At 51.5% G+C, this 18676-nt stretch overlaps 1 protein-coding gene and 1 pseudogene across 4 annotated transcripts; both read right to left on the reverse strand.

Moving 5' to 3' along the window:
• Positions 1-1428: 1428 nt before the first annotated feature.
• DNAJB2 (DnaJ heat shock protein family (Hsp40) member B2) lies at positions 1429-8518 on the reverse strand. Of its 4 annotated transcripts, XM_036914635.2 has the most exons (10): positions 8347-8513; positions 7973-8073; positions 7206-7315; positions 6102-6155; positions 5812-5934; positions 5028-5120; positions 4718-4820; positions 4453-4523; positions 3439-3645; positions 1429-2321 (listed from the first exon to the last, which is right to left on the reverse strand). In XM_036914635.2, exons 2-10 carry the CDS (start codon positions 8035-8037, stop codon positions 2311-2313), a joined length of 837 nt encoding a protein of 278 aa, XP_036770530.2. In that variant the 5' UTR covers positions 8038-8073; positions 8347-8513; the 3' UTR covers positions 1429-2310. The 4 variants fall into 4 exon arrangements, with proteins under 4 accessions (XP_036770530.2, XP_036770514.2, XP_057359498.1 ...); XM_036914619.2 differs by having other exon boundaries at positions 1429-3645; positions 8347-8518; XM_057503515.1 differs by lacking the exon at positions 5028-5120 and having other exon boundaries at positions 8347-8517.
• A 6019-nt stretch (positions 8519-14537) lies between these two features.
• LOC118927003 (tubulin alpha-1D chain-like) lies at positions 14538-16970 on the reverse strand (annotated as a pseudogene).
• Between the last annotated feature and the right edge of the window lie 1706 nt (positions 16971-18676).

An 18676-nucleotide genomic window follows, 5' to 3' on the forward strand; every position in this document is an offset into this window, starting at 1 on the left:
ACTTATTTTATCTTCACAACAACACTAACACATTTTTAGCCCCATTTTAGAGAAGAGGCACAGAAATTGCCTAAGGCAACAGGACTGTAAGTGGTGGAGTTAGGATTCGAAGTTAGGACACTCAGTCTCTTTATTGCCTCTCCCTCTCGGCTCTTGGGGCTCTTGGGCAGAGCTTCGTGTTCTTCAGCTTCAGGAATAATGTATGATGCAAGACCGAGGTTAGGACAGAATGAGGCAAAGTTCCTGCCACACCTTAAGCAAAATAGCTGAACTGTGATAACAGCCTTAGACTGGGCCTGTGCCATGTCACCATAGGTACCCATCCGGGGACGTGGGGCTCTTTCTCCCTTTCTTCCCCCCACTCCAGCCCCCAGAACCCTCCACCCTGTATGGTCCCAGAGGAGCCCTCATCTGCATGTCAAGAGTTGTCTTTGGACAAAGGTGTATGTAGAAATGAAGTAAAAAGAGCCTTGGGCCTTTGGGAGTTAGGGCCTATTAACTTTGCCAAGACTCAGTTCCCTCACATGCAAAACAGGACATGTACCATCTGCCCTGCACAGGGGGCAAAGGAACCGGTGAGCCAAGCACAGGCCCCCCTACACCTCGCCTGTGCTCTGCTGAGGCTCCCCTCTAGTATGTTTGACTTTCAAAGGCTGGAAGTGGGCAAAATACTATTTCACAAACCTCTCTCCCCCCAAGATAGAGGCTTGAGATTCCTCCTCACCGCAGGCTGCTGCCTTGCTTTGGGAAAAATACAATCTAGGTCCTTTGGCCATTGAAGGTGAAGCCAAGTGCTTATCTGGAAGAGAGAGCTGGTGGGGAGCTAAACTGCCCTGCTTGACAATGGAAAGGGGCTTGTCCCATGGCGGGAAGGGTATTTCTGCAGGTGTCTGGAGAGAAGGGGGAGAAGTACCTAGCTTCTTCCTCACGGGCCTGATGAATTTGGGGCCTGGGTAGGGCGGATTTGTGCCACTGCATGGAAGAGGCAGGCCTCTGAGACTGGCCATTGGCCTTGAACTAAGGAAACGTGTGGATGGGCTCAGGCTATGGCCTTGGGAGTATGTTTTTACAGGTTTTCACTATGTGCCCCCATTCTTTCAGTCAAGTTGTAACTTAGTCTGGTCCCAGATTTGCTGTGGAGTATTAGGTGGTGAGTCTTGCATAAGGGGAATGGCTGCTGCCTGGGGAAACCCCAAGATCCCCAGTTGTGGGGACCCAAGAGTGAGGGCCAAAGAATCTGAGCCTTTCTTGAAATTCTACTACATACTTGGGGAGGGTGGCCTGGTCAGAAAGGGGACTTCTGCTGTCAGCTGGGAAGGCTTGCCACCTCTAAATGGGCAATAAAAGAAAATGTGTCACCCACTGGTCCCACAGGGTGCCTCCAGGGCCACCTGGAAAGGAAGAACACAGGGACACAGCACACCACCGAGCTCTCCAAACAGCTTTATTTCCAGTGTTCCCTTCAGTCTGAGCTCGGCCCAGCTGGCTTTAATAGGACTCGAGGACTCAATGTTACAAGAGCTGGCAACCCCTGGCTCCACCACTCCCCTTCCTAGCCACTAGGCACCCCAGACAGGGAGGAGGAGAGGCAGCTCATCTGTGGTGTTGAAGAAAAAGAATGGGCAGCAGGGTCAGAGGCCAGAGAAGCCATACAAGCAGCAACATTCCCAGGGCAGCCATCACAAGCCAATCCCAGCCACACACACACACACATACACACACCCCAGAGGACGCTTTCCCTTCCACTTCTCTGCTGGCCCACGCCCACCAGCCTTCTGGGGCCATGCCCTGCTTAGTCAATCCTGCCCAGGCCCGGGACTCCACAGGAAAAGAGCCTTTCCCAGATGCTACAGGGCTTCGACTTGTACACTCTAACCCTGACACTAGCAAAAGGTGTCGGGGTAGCCTAAGCTTGGACCATGTTCTTGCCACCCCTGCCAGGGACAATTCAAATGACAAGGTATCCCCGTCTAGCAGTGAGTGACAGGCTGGCCTGGTCTGTAACTACATGTCCCAAGATGCAAAGCTCCATAGCTGTGCACGTCTTCTCCCAAGCATGATCTACTAGAAACGAGACGGGTGCATTGCATTCTGGGACTTGTAGTCCCCAAGAGACAGCACCAAACACCCAGGGAAGAGTTTACAGGCTAAGACTACTGATGCCTCCCACCCAGCCCCCACCCACCACCCAGGCCTTGCTCTACACTCAGCACAGGTGAGGGAGAGGAATGGAGGGTCCCCTCCCAGTGCACAGGGGAGGGCGCTGTCCTGTTGGAGCTGTGCAGCGACTCTGGATCCAGGATATCCAGCTCAGAACACATCTGGGGAGAGAGCGGGGGTGGGGCGACAGGAGAGAGGGTCAGCAGCAAGCCTGGAGGATGGAGCTGAGCATGCAGACCTGGGCTAGCCCTGTGGCCTCTCCCTGGGCCCTGATGCATGTAAAGTAGGGCAGGGTACAAGCCTCCCTCCCGGGCACCCTGGCCTTATCCCACCTCTGCAGAGTTAGCCAGCCTCACTTCTGCCTAGTCCCGAGGTCTGGGGCAGGCTGAGGCAGCAAGAGGAAGGGAGGAGGAGTGGGCTCCGGTTCTAAATCTGGAGGGCTGAGAGGCTCCCGCCCCACCCAGCTTGCCTCCCTGGAAGACCTTATGGCCCTACCGGCCACAGCATCTTTCTCGCCACATTGAGGCCTTCTCTGGGAAGGAAGAAGGGAGTCCTAGCCCGACGTCAGTAAAAGCAAGCGATGCAGCCCGCAGGGAAGTGCAGAAAGAAGAATGCCAGGAAGGAGAAGCAGCACCAGAAGGGAAGCAACAGAGACAGTCAGAACTCAACACGGCACAGAAACAAGGGAGGGGGTGTCTGCAGCTGGACAAGGAGAGCAGGCGACTCCCTGGTGTAGCTCCCGACTCCGGCTCAGAGAACCCAGGCCAAGTCCTCCTTCCTTGACATCATCAGTAACACAGGTGGCATAAGACCTGGGCACAATAGGCCCGACCTGAACCACTGACTCCTTCAAAAGCTCCCGTTCTCATAAGAATAAATGCATCCTGGCTCCTCAGGCCCTCCAACTGCCCTGAGGTCCCCCACCCTGGGTTTCACCCATCAGCCATGGGCTGAACAGAGCAAATCCCGAGTCCACGCTGGAGTGTGGGTGGGTCTGGGAGGGAAACCTGTGAAGGGAGCATGAGTTGGAGAAGGGTTCCTGCCACTCAGGCCATGCCCCTCCCTGCTCTCCAGCACTAAGCAGGACCCTTGGTCACCCTGAATAAGGGTGGGTTGGGCCTGGTGATCAGAGGATGAGGCAGCGGAAGGCCTTCTCCTCTGGGGAGGGGCTGGCTTTGGCTGCGTCACCCTTGGCATCCTCATGGGCCCCTCCGATACCCGGATCTTGGTACTGGGCCTTGGGCTGTCCCTGTCGTCGTCGCTGTGTGGCCCGCCCACCTGCTGGTTTTTTCCCAGCTGCCTCCATCTCTGACAGGCTGTAGGCCATGGCAAGCTGCAGGTCCTCATCATCCTCAGAGAGGTCGCTGTCAGAGGGGCGTGAGGCAGGGGTCTGCTGGACCTGTGTGCCCCCAGACCTGGAGGTGACAGACTGTTGCTGCTCACGACGGCTCAGCTCCAAGCCCAGGGCCAGGTCGTCTGGGACACCTGTAGGACAGCCACTGTTAGGCTCTCTGACACAGGCCAGAGGAATCCTGCCAGACTGCCTCATGCAGTGATGACTTTGACCACCTACAGCCCCCCTTTGGAATGGGCATGCATGCATTTTGGCACCCAGCATAGTGGTTATAAGCATGGGCAGGTGTTCAGCTCCAGAAGATATGATCTGTCTCTGTGGACAAGTTACTCAATCTCCCTAAGCCTTCCTTTTCTTGTCTATAAAATGGGAACGATGAGAGTGCCTACATTTAAGATTGCTCCAAAGATTAAATAAGACAGCCCGTGAGAAGGCATGAAAGAGTAGCCATAGAGACCATCCCCTCCATAGGGTTGTGAGAAGACTTTGGCTCTAGCAGTTTCATTCCTGGTTTTACCCCTTACTAAGTAGGACAAAAGCTTGGGCCTACGGCTACTTGGGAGTTAGGGCCATTTAATTGTGCTGAGGCTCAGTCTCCTCAAAGGGAATTAGGGCAAATACCAGCTGTCCTGCTTTCCCCCTGGCTGCTTTAAGAATATAGGGGATATGGTATGTGCCCAAGTGCTTTACAAGTAGTAAGGTGCTCTGCAAACACCAAGCACCCCACTGATGGTGGTGATTAGCTGGCCCTCTGAGACTCCTCAGTTCCCTGTCTCAGCCTCCTTCCCTGGCATCCCATCATGGATCCTGACAATCTGGCCTGTGGCCACTATTCCCTCCCTGCCCCAAGGGAGTTCAGAGAGCATCTGGGGAGGAGGCTTTGGGGCCTGGGGCTGGGGCTGTCCTGCCAGGGACTGCGTGGCAGAGCTGCTCCTCACCATTGATTGTGACTGACTTCAGTTGCCCATCCTCCTCCACTTCCACCCGTTCTTGCCCATTCTCCATGATTCTGTGGGAGACAGTGCAGTTAATTCAGCAACCACGCCTGAATCCTGCAGGCGCCCGTCCAAGATCTGGAATGCCGCAGTGACCAGGACAGACGGGGCTCGGCCCTCAAGGAGCAAACGTTCCAGTTGTATGCAGCTCCCCCTCCAGCCCTCACCCCATACTCCTACACTGGTATGGTCCCTGGGGAGCCCTCACCTGCGTGTCGTGATGCGGCGTCCATGGACAAAGGTGGTAGATGTAGAAACAGAGCGAAAAGCACCAGCCCCAGGACTGAAGGAGAAAGATGAGGAGGAGAAATCTGGTGTTGGGACAAAGGAGGAGGGGGAGGAGAGGCTGTTAGAAGGAGGCTGTAGGCAGCACGCTGCAATCACAGGGGGTCAGGTCTTCTGTGAGGTCTTCCGGAGGCAGGGTTCCAGACACACAGAGAAGGCTTGGAAAACCAATGAGCTGGGACAAAGGGTTCCAGGATGCAGAGCTTACAAATATGGGAAGGGACAGCACTTACTGGAGTGCCCAGGGAAGGAGGAAGAGAAGGTGAAGAAGGGGCCCGAGGGCTGGGAACCCCGGTTCTGGAGCTCTGAGAAGGGGCCCAGGTCATCTGCAACAAGTAAGCAGATTAACAATTATCTGGTAAAGAGATTTCCCCCCAAAAATGTGTGAATCCTGCTTTTAAGTCTAGAAATGTAAGCTGTAGCAACTGTACACATTTTTAATTTTTCTTTTTTCTTTTTTCTTGGACTTGTTCACAAATCAAACTTCTTTTCACTATTACACACTAAAAAGTTCCCTGGTAAATTTTCTCCACAATAAAGAATAAAGGGCACAGGTAAGGGAGAGAGGAAGAGAGTCCCCTTAGAACAGGCAGACCTGGCTGTGAGTCTTGGCTCTGCCATTTGCTGTGTGACTCTATGCAAGTTATTTGAGTGTGCCTCAGTTTTCTCATCTGTAAATGGGAATAAAGTTATCCACCCCACAGGATTCATATTAATTATTCCAAAAAAAAATGGCATCTGCTGTCATTTGCATTATTGTCACATGACGCTTTGGCACATCTTGCTTTTTCATGGCTGTCATTGTGAAGGTCTAACAATGTATTATTGTTACCATTTAATAAGAAGAGTCTCTGTGGGTTCAGGCCTGGGTAAGGTTCTGTCCCAGCTCTCATCGGATCCACCCCCACAAAATCTTCCATCTGTGGAATTCCACTTCCTTCCCAGCCTCCTGCCTAAGGGCCTCCCAGCAGATAGAAGGTGGACCTAGTCAGAGGCATGCATCCTGAGTTCTCTCACCAAAGAGCTCTGCAAAAGGGTCTCCACTTCCAAAGAACTCCTGGAAGACCTCCTCAGGGCTGCGGAAGGTGAAGGTGAAGCCGGGCCCACCACCTCCAGCTTCTGCTTGAGATGGGCCAGTTCCTGGAGGACAGCAGGATGAGGAGGGGGCTTAACACAAGCATCTTGCCCAGAGCTAGGGGACCCCACCTATGGCAGGGCCAGAAGCCTCAAGAGAGCATCTGCTGCAGGAATCTGCACCCCCCATCCTCTCTGACCCACTTCCATCCTGCATCCCCCACTCCACCTACCTGCCCCAGTCAGCCCTTCCCGGCCATAGCAGTCGTAGATCTCCCGCTTATGCTCTGGAAAGAGAGATGAGATAATTTCTCCCTCCCTCTAAGATGATGGTCCCCCTTTCCAGGCTAGGACCCTCAGAAGGGTGCCCAGAGAATGACACATGGGGGGCAGCAGGGTGCACAGGCACATGGGCTATGGGTTTTAGCAGCAGCTCGGCCCTTCATACAGTGGCTCCTTCTCATCTGTAAAACGACACAACAGTACCTCATAGGGTTTGTTGCAAGGATTCAAAGAGATGATCCACAGGAACTGCTTAACACAGTGCCTGATCCATAGTACGTGTTCAGTGAATATTAGCTAATTATACTATGTTATCATTAACCAGGGCCTAGCCTAAACGTCACCTCCCCAGAGAGGCCTACTGTGACCACCATAACATGCCCTTACTATGTCTCACATAACACTGCTACTTTCCTTTGGAATACTTGTCTGTGCATTTACGTGGTCAATGTCACTTCTCCCTGACCAGAATGTGATGAAGCCATGAGGGCGAGGACAGAGCCTGCTTGTCCTCCATCATTCCCCAGTGCCCTACAAGTGCCCAGCACCATAAACACTCAATGAATATTTTTTGAATGAATGAATAAAAGACCTGGATTCACAGTCCACCTCTGTGTGACCTTAAGTAAGTTATTTCATCTGTCTCAGCCTCAGTTTCCTCACCTGTAAAGTGGGGGAGATAAGTCTTGCCTTGCAGCATGACTGTGAAGACTCATGGAGATTATACCCACCAATGCCTGGCACAGAGGAGGCTCGGCATGCATGGGTTACCTGCCTTGCTTCTTTCGCCATGCTGCAACTACCAGATCCTGGGGGCAGACGCTGAGTGCAGGGGGTCAGGGGGAGAATAAAAGGTGCTTTGCATGCAGTAGGTGCTCATCTGAACTAAAGCAAAAAAAGAAGAAAAAAGTCCCAGAGTCCCTGTAGGAGGAGGGCACTTCAGTGCCAGGTTGGAAAAAAGATGAGGAGTGGCAGAAGCACAGCTTTGGGAAGGAGTGCCATGGGGCACAAAGTGGAGACGATGGATGCTGCCCTGGTTGGGCCCTAGCCCTTACTGTCAGATAACACTTCATATGCCTCCGCCACTTCCTTGAACTTCCTTTCAGCAAACTCTTTATTATCGGGGTTCTTGTCTGGGTGCCACTGTAGAGCCTTCCGCCGATACCTGCAGAAGTGGGTTCAGAGGGGAGAGTCAGGGGACAGGGCAAGCACTTCCCACCAATGAACAGAATGACCCCTTTTCTCATTAGCCCACCACTGTCCTTCTCCACTTAGTACTGGCTCACCCCAGCTGCGAGGGCTGCCTCTGCTGCCATGTTTGAACAGAGTCCCTGTCCCTCCCCTCTGCAGCCAGAGCTAGCACTGCTTGTACTAGCAGATGACAATGTGAGCATGAGAAAGCCCCAGCTTAATCAATCACTCTCTGGGGCCCTCTGCGGCTGCAAAGCTTGGAGGTACATATGGCCATGGAGGGTACCGGAGCACTGGTCCCTCCTGGTCACACTGCCTGGGCATCTTTAAACTGCCTCCTGAGAAAGTCCACACCTAGGGACTGGGGGTTGGGGTAGGAGTTCCGGGGGAGGAGAAGGGAGGATCTACTGGAGGAGGACCCCCAGGGCAGTTCCCAGAAGAACTTCACACTAAGGACTTTCTCCTACTCTTCCAGGGATCTCCCTCCCTCCCTACAGGTGTCACACTCTGAGGGAGACCTCCAACCCTTTCTAAGGACCTGGTTCCCTCATTACTTTGCCTCTGAAGGGCCCCATGGTGGCGGGGTCAGGAGAGGGGTGAGACGCTTTCTGATGCGCAACGAGGCACTTACGCCTTCTTGATGTCATCAGCGGACGCACTTCGCGGAACATCTAGGATTTCGTAGTAGGATGCCATGGCAACTCGTCAGCAGTCAGCCCGGCCTCCTTGGGGCTGCAGGGGAGAAGGAGTCAGGCCGAAAGAACCACAGGCCCCTCCCTGGGGCTGGAGACCCTCCAGAGCAGCGGGAGGCGCTCGCAGGAGGATGCGGAGCCCACTGGGCTCTGCTTGCAGCTGGTGACGAGGCTCCCTCGGGCAGCCTTATCGGCCTCTGCAGGCCGGTGCCACGGACTATCTCGGTGCCCAGGCCCGGGAAGCCCTATCGCAGCCCCCTAACTCCGGCAGCCCAGCCCAGGCCCCCCAGCCTGACCCGCCCCCCGCCCGCACCTCCTCGGCCGGGAGTCCCTGGCCTCTGCGGCGCCCCGCCCCTGCCCCCCGCCGGGAACCGTCTGGCACCAGGTGCCCAGCTCGCGGCTGCTGCGTAGGACGCGCCCGGCCCAGCTCTGCACGCAAGCATGCGTCAGCGGCACAGAAACTACTAGAGACCCAGAGGAGGCCGGCTCGGCCTGTCACCCGGGGGGTGGCGGGGGGTGGATTGCTACTGCAGGGGCTGCCGGGAGATGGGGGCGGAGCTGGCTATTTTGGGCCTGCACCAGGGCTACGTCACCCCGAGATGGGCCCTGGGAGACCGCAGCCGCCTAGTCCAGGCACGACGCACTCACTAGCAAACAAGCCACCCGGCCCCTGGTTTCTCTGTCACTTTCCTATACACAGGCTCTAGATCGGTGGTTACTCGCCCCAAAGGAAGGCACCACGCCGAGGACGCACAGACCCCCCTCTCTGGGCTTAAATCCTGCCCCTCAGATCCCATCTCCAGCCCCAGATCCTCAAAAGAGGATGCCCTGACTTCACTGAGTAGGTCAGGCCTGCCTCTCACAGTAACTCAGGGCACCCTTCATCACACTTCTCAGAGCTATAAATTAATATGTATTTATTTGATTGGCATTCACTCACCAGCTAGAATGTAAATTCCACAGGACAGAGATTGTATTTTTTCTCACTAAAGTATTAGGGCAGTAGTGGGGTTCAAAAATATCCATTAGAAGATTAAATAATAAACAAATATGAACCTCTTTCTGACAATTTGTACACATTTGGGGAAAGTGGGGCTAAAGGGTAAAAGGAAAACAGAAAAAGGAAAAGGAAATGACCCAGATTCAAGGTTTTTCTTCCCAAAGTGATCCTGAGTAGACTTCTTCCACTTCAAAATGATTCTGTTGTTCAGGCCTCATCGGAGGGTCAAAGAACTTTCTAGAATTGGCACTGGCTTGTTATAATCCAGGCCAATCCATAAACATTGAGCATCTTCTACATAGTGGATGTAGATGTCAGGATGTAAAAAGAAGAATGTGGTGCAATCCCTACCTTCACAGAGCTCCAACTTGATGAGAAACTAGCCCATCAATACAGCCCACTGGGAAACCTCAGGGTTATGTAAGCAAACAGACCTGGGGTTGCAACCTGGTACTTCTGTGTGGCTTGGGAAAAACTCTGAGGATGCGATTTTTCCTAACTGAATACAGGTAACATTTACTGCTGTTTGAAAGTCAAATGAGGCATAGCACATCCTCTCAGGCATCATGATTTGCTCAAGCAATAATGGTTATTGTGAGTCTGGAAGGCTGTGTTAGACTGGGTGACCCAGAAATGCTTCACCAAAGAGTAGGGCTTGAGTCAAATATGAGAGAAGAGAGTGGTGTATATTTGTCCAGTTTTCCTGGCTGTCCAGTCTGAGCCTTCTGCCTGTATCTGGGGAATTTCCTCCTCCGTGGGAGGCAGGCCACCACCTGCCACAAAACCCTGACACTTACTTTCCCAGATTTCTCAGCTCCAAGGTTGCAGGCAAAGACATATGCTCTGCCAGTTAGAAGCTCCAACTGGGACTTGAATCTGGAGCAAGTCACAGTGAGCCAGGACAGTTGAGAATTCATTTCACCTCTGCAATGGTGGCGAAGGAGCCAGCAGTGTCCTCTAGTATCTGGAGGAGGAAATGTCAGCTTTAGTGCCTGGGTGGAGGGGACAAGGGTCTTTTTGGCAGACTATCTTGTGCCCTGACCTTGATTATGGTGCTGGCTGCCCAGCTTCCTTTGATGCCTACCTGTTTGTAGAGTTTTGTTTGGCAGTTTGGCAGTCCTCCTATTGATTCTGTGCACTACCCAATATCCCCAGTTTGGGGAGGAGGGGGTGAAGGGGTAAAAGGGCTGTTCTTTATATATATATATATACACACATATATAATATATGCATATATATATATGTGTGTGTGTGTGTATATATATATATATATATATATATATGCTAGAGTTAGTTTCTGCTGTTTGTGAGAGGCCTGACTGCCTTGGTACAAAAGGAAGGAATAGCTTAGGTAGGTAACTCCAAAATCGTCCAAATCCTTTTCTTCTTACTTCTCTTATCTCAACAGACCTCTGTCTAGCACCTACCATGTATGTTACATTAAGAATAGGAATACAAAGAAGTCTGGGTTCCAGTCCCTGTACTCGAGGAAATGAAAATCTAGTTGGGATATAGACAAATGTCAGCTATGGGAAATTATATGGAACACATCTAACAAACAAAGGGTTAATGTCCTTTGTTCACAAAGAATTCTAGCCAATTAATAAGACAAGACAAACAATGCAGGCTTTTAATGGGCAAAGGGTACAGACAAGGCAGTTCACAAATGAGAAAATACTGGCTTTTACACATGAGATGTTCAATCTCATTCATAACAAGAGAACTATAAAGGAAAGCTGCAACAAAATTCTTTGTTTCACTTACAAATGACAAAGAGCAAGAAGTTGAATACACTGTATGGGCACAGGCATTCTCATACATTGGTAATGTGAGGATAATTTGGCATAACTTGTAAAGAGAACAACATGGGGCATATCAAAATTAAAAGTGCATAGCTTTTGACCCAGCAATTCCAATTCTAAGAATTTACAGTTGTGCATACATACAAAGAAGTATGAACAAAGGTTGCAGCATTTTTTCCCATAGCAAAGGATTGGAAACAATCTAAGTACCCATTAATAGCAGACTGGTTAACTAAGCAATGATACATTATACAATGGACTACTATATTATCACCAAAAAGAATGACTTGAACCATCTTCTAGATTTATTGTGAAATGAAAAAACAAGGTGTAAAACAAAGTATATCCAAGTGTGTATACACACATGCCTCTGGAAGAAAACACTAACCCAAAAGTCAGCAGTGGAGGCTGCCAAGAGGGGAACAAATGGAGACTAGTTTTCACTGCATAGATTTATTTTTGCTGTTTGTAAACCTGTTTGGTAATTTATGTAATACAAAATTTTAAATAATCTAGTTGTAGAAATAGGATATTGGCAAGAAGCTAAGTGCTGCCATACAAGGCAGTCGATACCAGGTGCCAAATGAATGATAGGGACAGACAGTAGGTGTTGGGAGAATCTAGAGAAGGGGGGGCTCCCCAGGGCTGATGGGTTCTGGGTGGCTGTGACCTAAACTGGAAGGAATGGCAATACTGAGACAAGCAGGGGGAGGTTGGCATTCCAAAGGAGGAAACGGTGAGAATGCAGCTTTGGAGGCAGGCATGTTCCTGACACACCAGAGGTGAGGGAATAAATGTGTTGGGTGGAATTCAAGTTTGAGAATCTATTTCTCGTGGAAGTCATTGCACCCTGGCTTTACAAGCGTTAAGGATGCAAGGATTCCCCTAGATTGAGGGAGCCCCCAGGAGCCGGGCTGGGTGACACCCCAGCTGCCCCCCACCTCACAATCCCCACTCGGTCCAGTCTCCGTCTGCTGGTCCTCACCGGCAGCTTCACCAGCTGGGAGGCCTTGCGGGGTCTGTGAGCAGTCAGTCATACAGCTGCCCAGGGTGGGCTGGCTGGCACAGCAGATGGGAGGGGAGGCTGGCCACCTCTCCAGAATGCCCAGCTCTCCTGGGAGGTGAAGACCTCGCCTCCCTCTCTGGTCCTCCCTCCTGGCCTCTCTCAAGCCATACCTCACTTCCTATGAGATGTCGTGGGGCCTTTTTCCAGAGGGCACTGACAGCCCCAAAGATGCCTCTGCCCTTGTTCAGCCCCAGAAGCTGGGTCCCTCCCACCCTGGGTCCCTCCCGGGTCCCTCCCACCCCCACGCCATGTCCTTCACCACAGCTCCTGGGCAGGGGACTATCAAGCGTCACCTCTGCCCTGCCTTTGAGGCACCTGAGTCACTGTCTGGGCATCGGGGACCTGGCAGGCCCAGAGGAGGTAGCGTCTGGAGGGATGCCTGGAACTGCTTCGGGCAAGAAGGGAGGGCATCTGAGCAAGTGGAGGGCAGCAGCACAGGCTTTGGCCAGGGCCAACCTGGATTTGAATCCCGACTCCTCCATTTTGTAGCTGAGTGATCTTGGGCAAGTCACAGAACTTCTCTGAGCCTCAGTCTCCACATCTATAAAATAGGCATTCATTTAACAAGTCTATTCAACAAATATTACGTGTCTAATTATGTCAGGCAACATTCTGGGTGTGAAGGATAGAACAGTCCTCCTTTCCATGAAGCTTCCAGTCCAACGGGTGTAACTGTATTTACTTCCAGATGAAATAAGACAATATGGATACAGGGCCTAGGACACAGGAGGTGCTCAATAAGTGACTGCAACTTCTTGGGGTTTGACGGGCACCCCAAGTATCCCCTCTTCTCTTCCCATGTTTGAAACCAGTTGAGAGAAAGACACAGGAGTCAAATAGAGATTTGAAAGTCAGCCCTTTTAGTGGAGAAAAATGGATTTGAGGATATAGTCTTCTAAATACTCTCTCTGAATTAAATTACACCCCCACACCACCATCATACACACATACACACACAATTGCAGGCCTCTCTCTTCCCAGGACAGAAAATCCCCTGAAAATTTCAATCCTAAAAGAGGAGTGGAAAACCCTTGCTCTCTCTGGGCAAATAATTCCATAATAGAAGGGGAAGGTACAGTGCTGGGCATGCCCATTTTCTTCTCTAAATCCCTACCATCCTGTTGTTTCCACTCCATCCTCTGCCTACTACAAAGTAATTATTGGGGCAAGAGTGACAGGGACAGGTGATGGGTACCAGATGGGGAAGGGCAGGGCTCACCTCATTTCCAGTTTGACCCACCACAGGCCCTGAATGGCATCCTGGTGCTAGTTCTGGTGCAGATAGGTTTCTATTTGCCTGTTTTCTCTGAGATCCATTCCCCCACCATCCTTGCCCTGCTGTGTATCTCTCAGATGGCTCCTCCCTTTTCCCTAGTGCCCCATTGCCAACTAGCTTCTGTCTAGGCTTATATAGCGGGAGGAGATGGAGGGTGCCAGAAAGGGAGAAGCCAGGGTATGTCCCCTGCTCTCTCTACTAAATCACAGGGTACCTCAGGCAATGGTTGTGCCTTCTCCGTGGCTCTGAATCTTGTCCCTCCCTTCTTGGTCCCTCCTACCTCCCTCTAGTAGGTCTGCTGTGGCTCCAGCTCCAAGGCTCTGGCATTGCCATCTCATCCTTGGCTCTGCCAGCCTGTGGGTGATCACAGCTTCCTGGGGTTGCTGATGTTTGGGTTGCCTTCCCAGTATCCAATCCTGGCAGAGAAAGGCTACAGAAATGACAGCCCAGAGGGCAACCCTGAGCACTGAATCTCTTGGGGGTCCTAGTTTCAATGGGAAACCATCTCTCCAGCTTAGAAGGGGCTACAGAAAACCCACATACAGGAGTTTTAGGGGCAACCTTCTTGTTGGAGTGGGGTCTTGAAGATGTGTTAGCATAACATGTGGCAAAGGGTTGAAAAAGAGTCGATGTGGTGAGTGTTGATGGTGATTACAGGGAGGTGACACCCTGCCCCCCACCCCACCATTCCCCCAGTGTTGCTGCTCTGTGCCACTGTTCTGCCTTAATGACAGCCTCTGGACTCTCTCTACCCAAACCTCCTGCATGAGGACAAGCCCCCAATCTGTTGGTGGGCTAGTGAGCACCTGCTGTATATCAGATTAGGCTAAGGCATCACTTCAGACCCTCCTGGTCTCACCAAGCTCTTGCTGTAGCCCTGTGTGGCTCAGACCAACTTCCACACATGCAATTTAACAACATCCACCTCCTGCCCGAGGGTATCCCTGTTGACCTTGTAGCCCAAGTGTGTGTAACCCAGAAGTGCAGGGGAATTCGTGTTAGAGGGGTGAAAGTTTAACCAATGGGAGAAGAGTGCCAGTGCATGAATCCTCTACCCTTACCTCCTCTCCTTCCCTCTCACCCAAGGGATGGTTCTGAGAGGCCATTTATTCGACTACATCTTCTATAGAATGAATTCTCCCTCTCGCTTTATTCCCCTTGGCCCCTAGTCTGCTTCCTGGAATTGCACTCTTTAATGAAATCTGAAATAATATCTCCTTTCTGGGGAACCCAGACTAAGATACCAGCTCTCCTATCTCCTTTAAAGGACAAGCCCTTCCTCCATGGTTTTCCCAAGAGAAAAACATACTTATGAGACAAGGCCACAGCACTTTATTTAGGACAGACATGCAGGATTCCCCTAGTACTCATCTCCCTCCTCTTCTTCTCCCTCCCCCTCCGCACTATCCATGCCCATCTCTTTGTAATCCTTCGCCAGGGCAGCCATATCCTCCGGGTCCTCGGAGAACTCACCCTCCTCCATGCCCTCACCCACGTACCAGTGCACAAACGCCCTCTTGGCATACATCAGGTCAAACTTGTGGTCCAGGCGGGCCCAAGCCTCAGCGATGGCGGTCGTGTTGCTCAGCATGCACACAGCGAGCTACACCTTGGCCAGGTCACCCCCAGGCACCACAGTGGGTGGCTGGTAGTTGATACCAACCTTGAAACCTGTGGGGCACCAGTCCACGAATTGAATACTGCGCTTGGTCTTGATGGCAGCGATGGCGGCGTTGACATCCTTGGGCACCACATCTCCACGGTACAGCAGGCAGCAGGCCATGTACTTGCCATGACGGGGATCACACTTCACCATCTGGTTGGCAGGCTCGAAGCAGGCATTGGTGATCTCTGCCACTGACAGCTGCTCATGGTAGGCCTTCTCTGCAGAGATGACTGGTGCATATGTGGCCAGGGGGAAGTGGATGCGAGGGTAGGGCACCAGGTTGGTTTGGAACTCTGTCAGGTCCACATTGAGGGCCCCGTCGAAGCGCAGGGAAGCCGTGATGGAGGAGACGATTTGGCTGATGAGGCGGTTGAGATTGGTGTAGGTTGGCGCTCGATGTCCAGGTTGCGGCGGCAGATATCATAGATGGCTTCATTGTCCACCATGAAGGCACAGTCTGAGTGCTCCAGGGTGGTGTGGGTGGTCAGGATGGAGTTGTAGGGCTCGACCACGGCTGTGGACACCTGGGGGGCTGGGTAGATGGAGAACTCCAGCTTGGATTTCTTGCTGTAGTCAACGGAGAGCTGCTCCATGAGGAGCGAGGTGAAGCCAGAGCCCGTGCCCCCTCCAAAGCTGGGGAAGATGAGGAATCCTTGGAGTCCTGTGCACTGGTCAGCCTAGAAAGTGAAGGCGAAGATTGCCATGGGATTTGAAGCACAGGCGACAAACAGGAAAGAACCAGCTTGTGCTGTTTCAAATTCGCCAAGTTTTACAAAATCTGTAGAAGACTTTTCTTAGAGCACAAAACAGATCCTCATAGGAAGGCCTGACTCTCCTCCTTGTCCTTTTTCCTCTCTAAAACCTCCTGAGGTCCCTAACAGCTCTCTTGGATGTTGTGACATAGTTATTTTTGTCATCGTAACTTGTCAACTCCACTCAGCTTCGTGCCCATATACCCCTGGTTTAACTTTAGATGTTTCCGGAGGGCTTCTCTACTGAGATCAACAGCCCAGGAACCTGATCCCTGTCCCTCCCTGGAAGAGGCCAAAGTCAATCATAGAACCATGGGCCAGCATTATCTGGATCCCTGTTTCTCACAGAGCTTCTGCCCACAGCCCTACAGTACAAGGTGATATTCTGGAAATACCTGAATGCCTGAGACCCATGAAGCTTGGCCAGGGAGCCTGTGACATGTTTGCCGGAGTGGCCACTCTGCCCAGCGTTGATCCAGTTGTTATGGGAGGTAAAGAGAGTACCCAGCTGCAGGCTGGAGCCTACAGTCTGCCTCCCCTGATCAGAGTGCAGGACTTCTCCTCACTAGTTCTGATCCTGCATGTTTAAGACTTGTCTAGGAGGCTCTCCCCAGAGCAAAAGCTGCCCTTCCCTTATCTGGTGTCCTAACCACTCCAGGACAAGAATCCAGATTTCCCCTTCCCCAGCCCTCAGCCCTCCTTTTACCAGCTTCCGAATCCGGTCCAGCACCAGGTCGAAGAGCTCCTTTCCGATGGTGTAGTGGCCTTGAGCGTAGTTATTGGCAGCATCTTCCTTGCCAGTGATAAGCTGCTCTGGATGGAAGAGCTGGCGGTATGTGCCCATCCAAACCTCATCTGCAATGGGCAGAGATTTAGGCCCCTTCTTCCCTTGCAGCCTGGTTCCTGGAGCCATGGGGTACCCAGAAGGGGTGGGGTTTTCAGGTCCCAAGTCCTACGTTAGAGGATCCCCAATCAGGCTGGTGCTAGTGCCCTTGACTTTAAGGGTTCGTCAACAAAAAGGGAAGGGTTGTGCGGTGACCTTGAAACTCTGGAGCTCAGTGACAGCAGATCTGGAGCTCTGATTGGCTGCAGCACCTGGGAACCATAAACTCCAGTGCTCTCCAGTGATGCAGAAGGACCTGCTGTGAAGTTCCAGGACAAGGTGGCATATGCGGCAGGGCTGGTCATCACTCACCGATCACAGTGGGCTCCAGATCCACAAATACTGCCCGGGGCACACATTTTCCAGCCCCAGTTTCACTAAAGAAGGTGTTGAAGGAGTCGTCCTCTCCCCCGATGGTCTTGTCGCTGGGCATCTGCCCATCTGGTTGGATTCCATGTTCCAAGCAATAGAGCTCCCAGCAGGCATTGCCAATCTGCACGCCAGTCTGCCCCACATGGACTGAGATGCATTCACGCTGAGCAAAGGGCAGAGAACACCCTTAGCAGAGAGAAGTGTGTCATACCAGGACATGGTTCCTGCTTGCCTGCCTGCCTTGAGTGGTTCTGCAGCTGAGAGCAAAGGTACTGAGACTCTGCTCTCCTTGCCCCACCTCCTGTGTCTAAGTGTTTACTGGTGGTACTGAGGACCAACAGGCGTTAGTTCCAGGGGCTGGGCCCAAATGCTCAGGGGAAGCAGAAGGTGCGGGCAGTTCTAAGATTACAGAGTCTTGCTCAGTGACTGTGCTTGAGTAGCATCGTAGGATCAGATGAGTTGGCCAGCACACAATCATCAATTCATCCATTCTCAGAAAGAAATTAGGGGTCATTGGTGAGAGAAGCAAGATCCAAATGAAGTTTCAGGGGTCAGAGACAAGGAAAAGGTTTCGAAAGAGAAAGAACTCTGGATTTGTGTTACAGCTAGAAATGCCAGTGAGGAAGGGAAAAGTGGCCTGGAGTGCATGAACACGTGGACGTATGAGCCTTTCTTTCCTGGGTGTGCATAATTCTGGAGTGAGGTGGGTTTGGGAAGAAAGGTCTTCTTGTCATCCATGGCTGGTGGTCAAATAACTCTTGGTCCCCAAAGCAGTACTGGGATATCCTGCTCAGTTCTAGAAAAGAGAAACGTCAGTGCCCTTCTTCAGGAACCCCATGAGAATCCAGATGGCTTGACCCTCTCGCTGTGCTCCTGACACTGCTGACCCTGGGGATTCATGACATCTAACACAGTCCCTGCCTTCAAGAAGCTCACTGTCTAGGGAAGGGAGAGTTTCACATGTTGACAGATATGTGACAGTGTGGTTAAGTGGGATACCAGATATGTACCTTCTCTGCTGGAGAAGTAATTACTGCAGAACTTAAAACAAAATGAACCTCAAGTTTGTGGCAACATGGATGGAGCTAGAGGGTATCATGTTAAGTGAAATAAGCCAGGTGGAGAAAGCCAAGTACCAAATGATTTCACTCATTTGTGGAGTATAACAGCAAAAGCAAAACTGAAGGAACAAAACAGCAGTGCACTCTCAGACACTGAGGAGGGACTAGCGGTTACCAAAGGGGAGGGGTTGCGGAGGGTGGGTGGGTAGGGAGAAGGGAATTAAGGGGCATTATAATTCACTATCACAATATAGGTATGTCACGGGGAAAGCAGTACAGCGTGGAGAAGGCAAGTAATGACTATAACATCTTTTTTTTTTTTAGGAGAGCAAGCTACAGGCTTTTATTTAGAGATAAAGTGAAAGGACAGAGCTCCCAGCTCACGCCAGGATGGGACAAGAGAGTCCCGACTCTATAACATCTTACTACGCTGATAGACAGTGATCGTAATAGAGGGGCTGAGGACTTGATAATGTAGGTGAATGTTGAAACCACTGTGTTGTTTATATGAAACCATCGCAAGACTGTATATCAATGATACTTTAATAAATTGAAAAAAATAAAATGAGCACATCCATTAGATTTCTCCAAGCATTAAGACTTAGCCATGGGAGGACATGGAGAAATGTGAACTCTTACACTGCTGGTAGAAGCCTAAGGTGCTGTATCTCTTTTGGAAAGTAATTTGGCAATGTCTAGGAAAGCTGAAGATGTTTTGCTCTAGGGAAAACTCACACAGGTAAAGAAGGAAATGGGTACAGGACC

The sequence above is a fragment of the Manis pentadactyla genome, chromosome 6, assembly GCF_030020395.1.
Source record: "Manis pentadactyla isolate mManPen7 chromosome 6, mManPen7.hap1, whole genome shotgun sequence".
NCBI classification, from domain to species: domain Eukaryota; kingdom Metazoa; phylum Chordata; class Mammalia; order Pholidota; family Manidae; genus Manis; species Manis pentadactyla.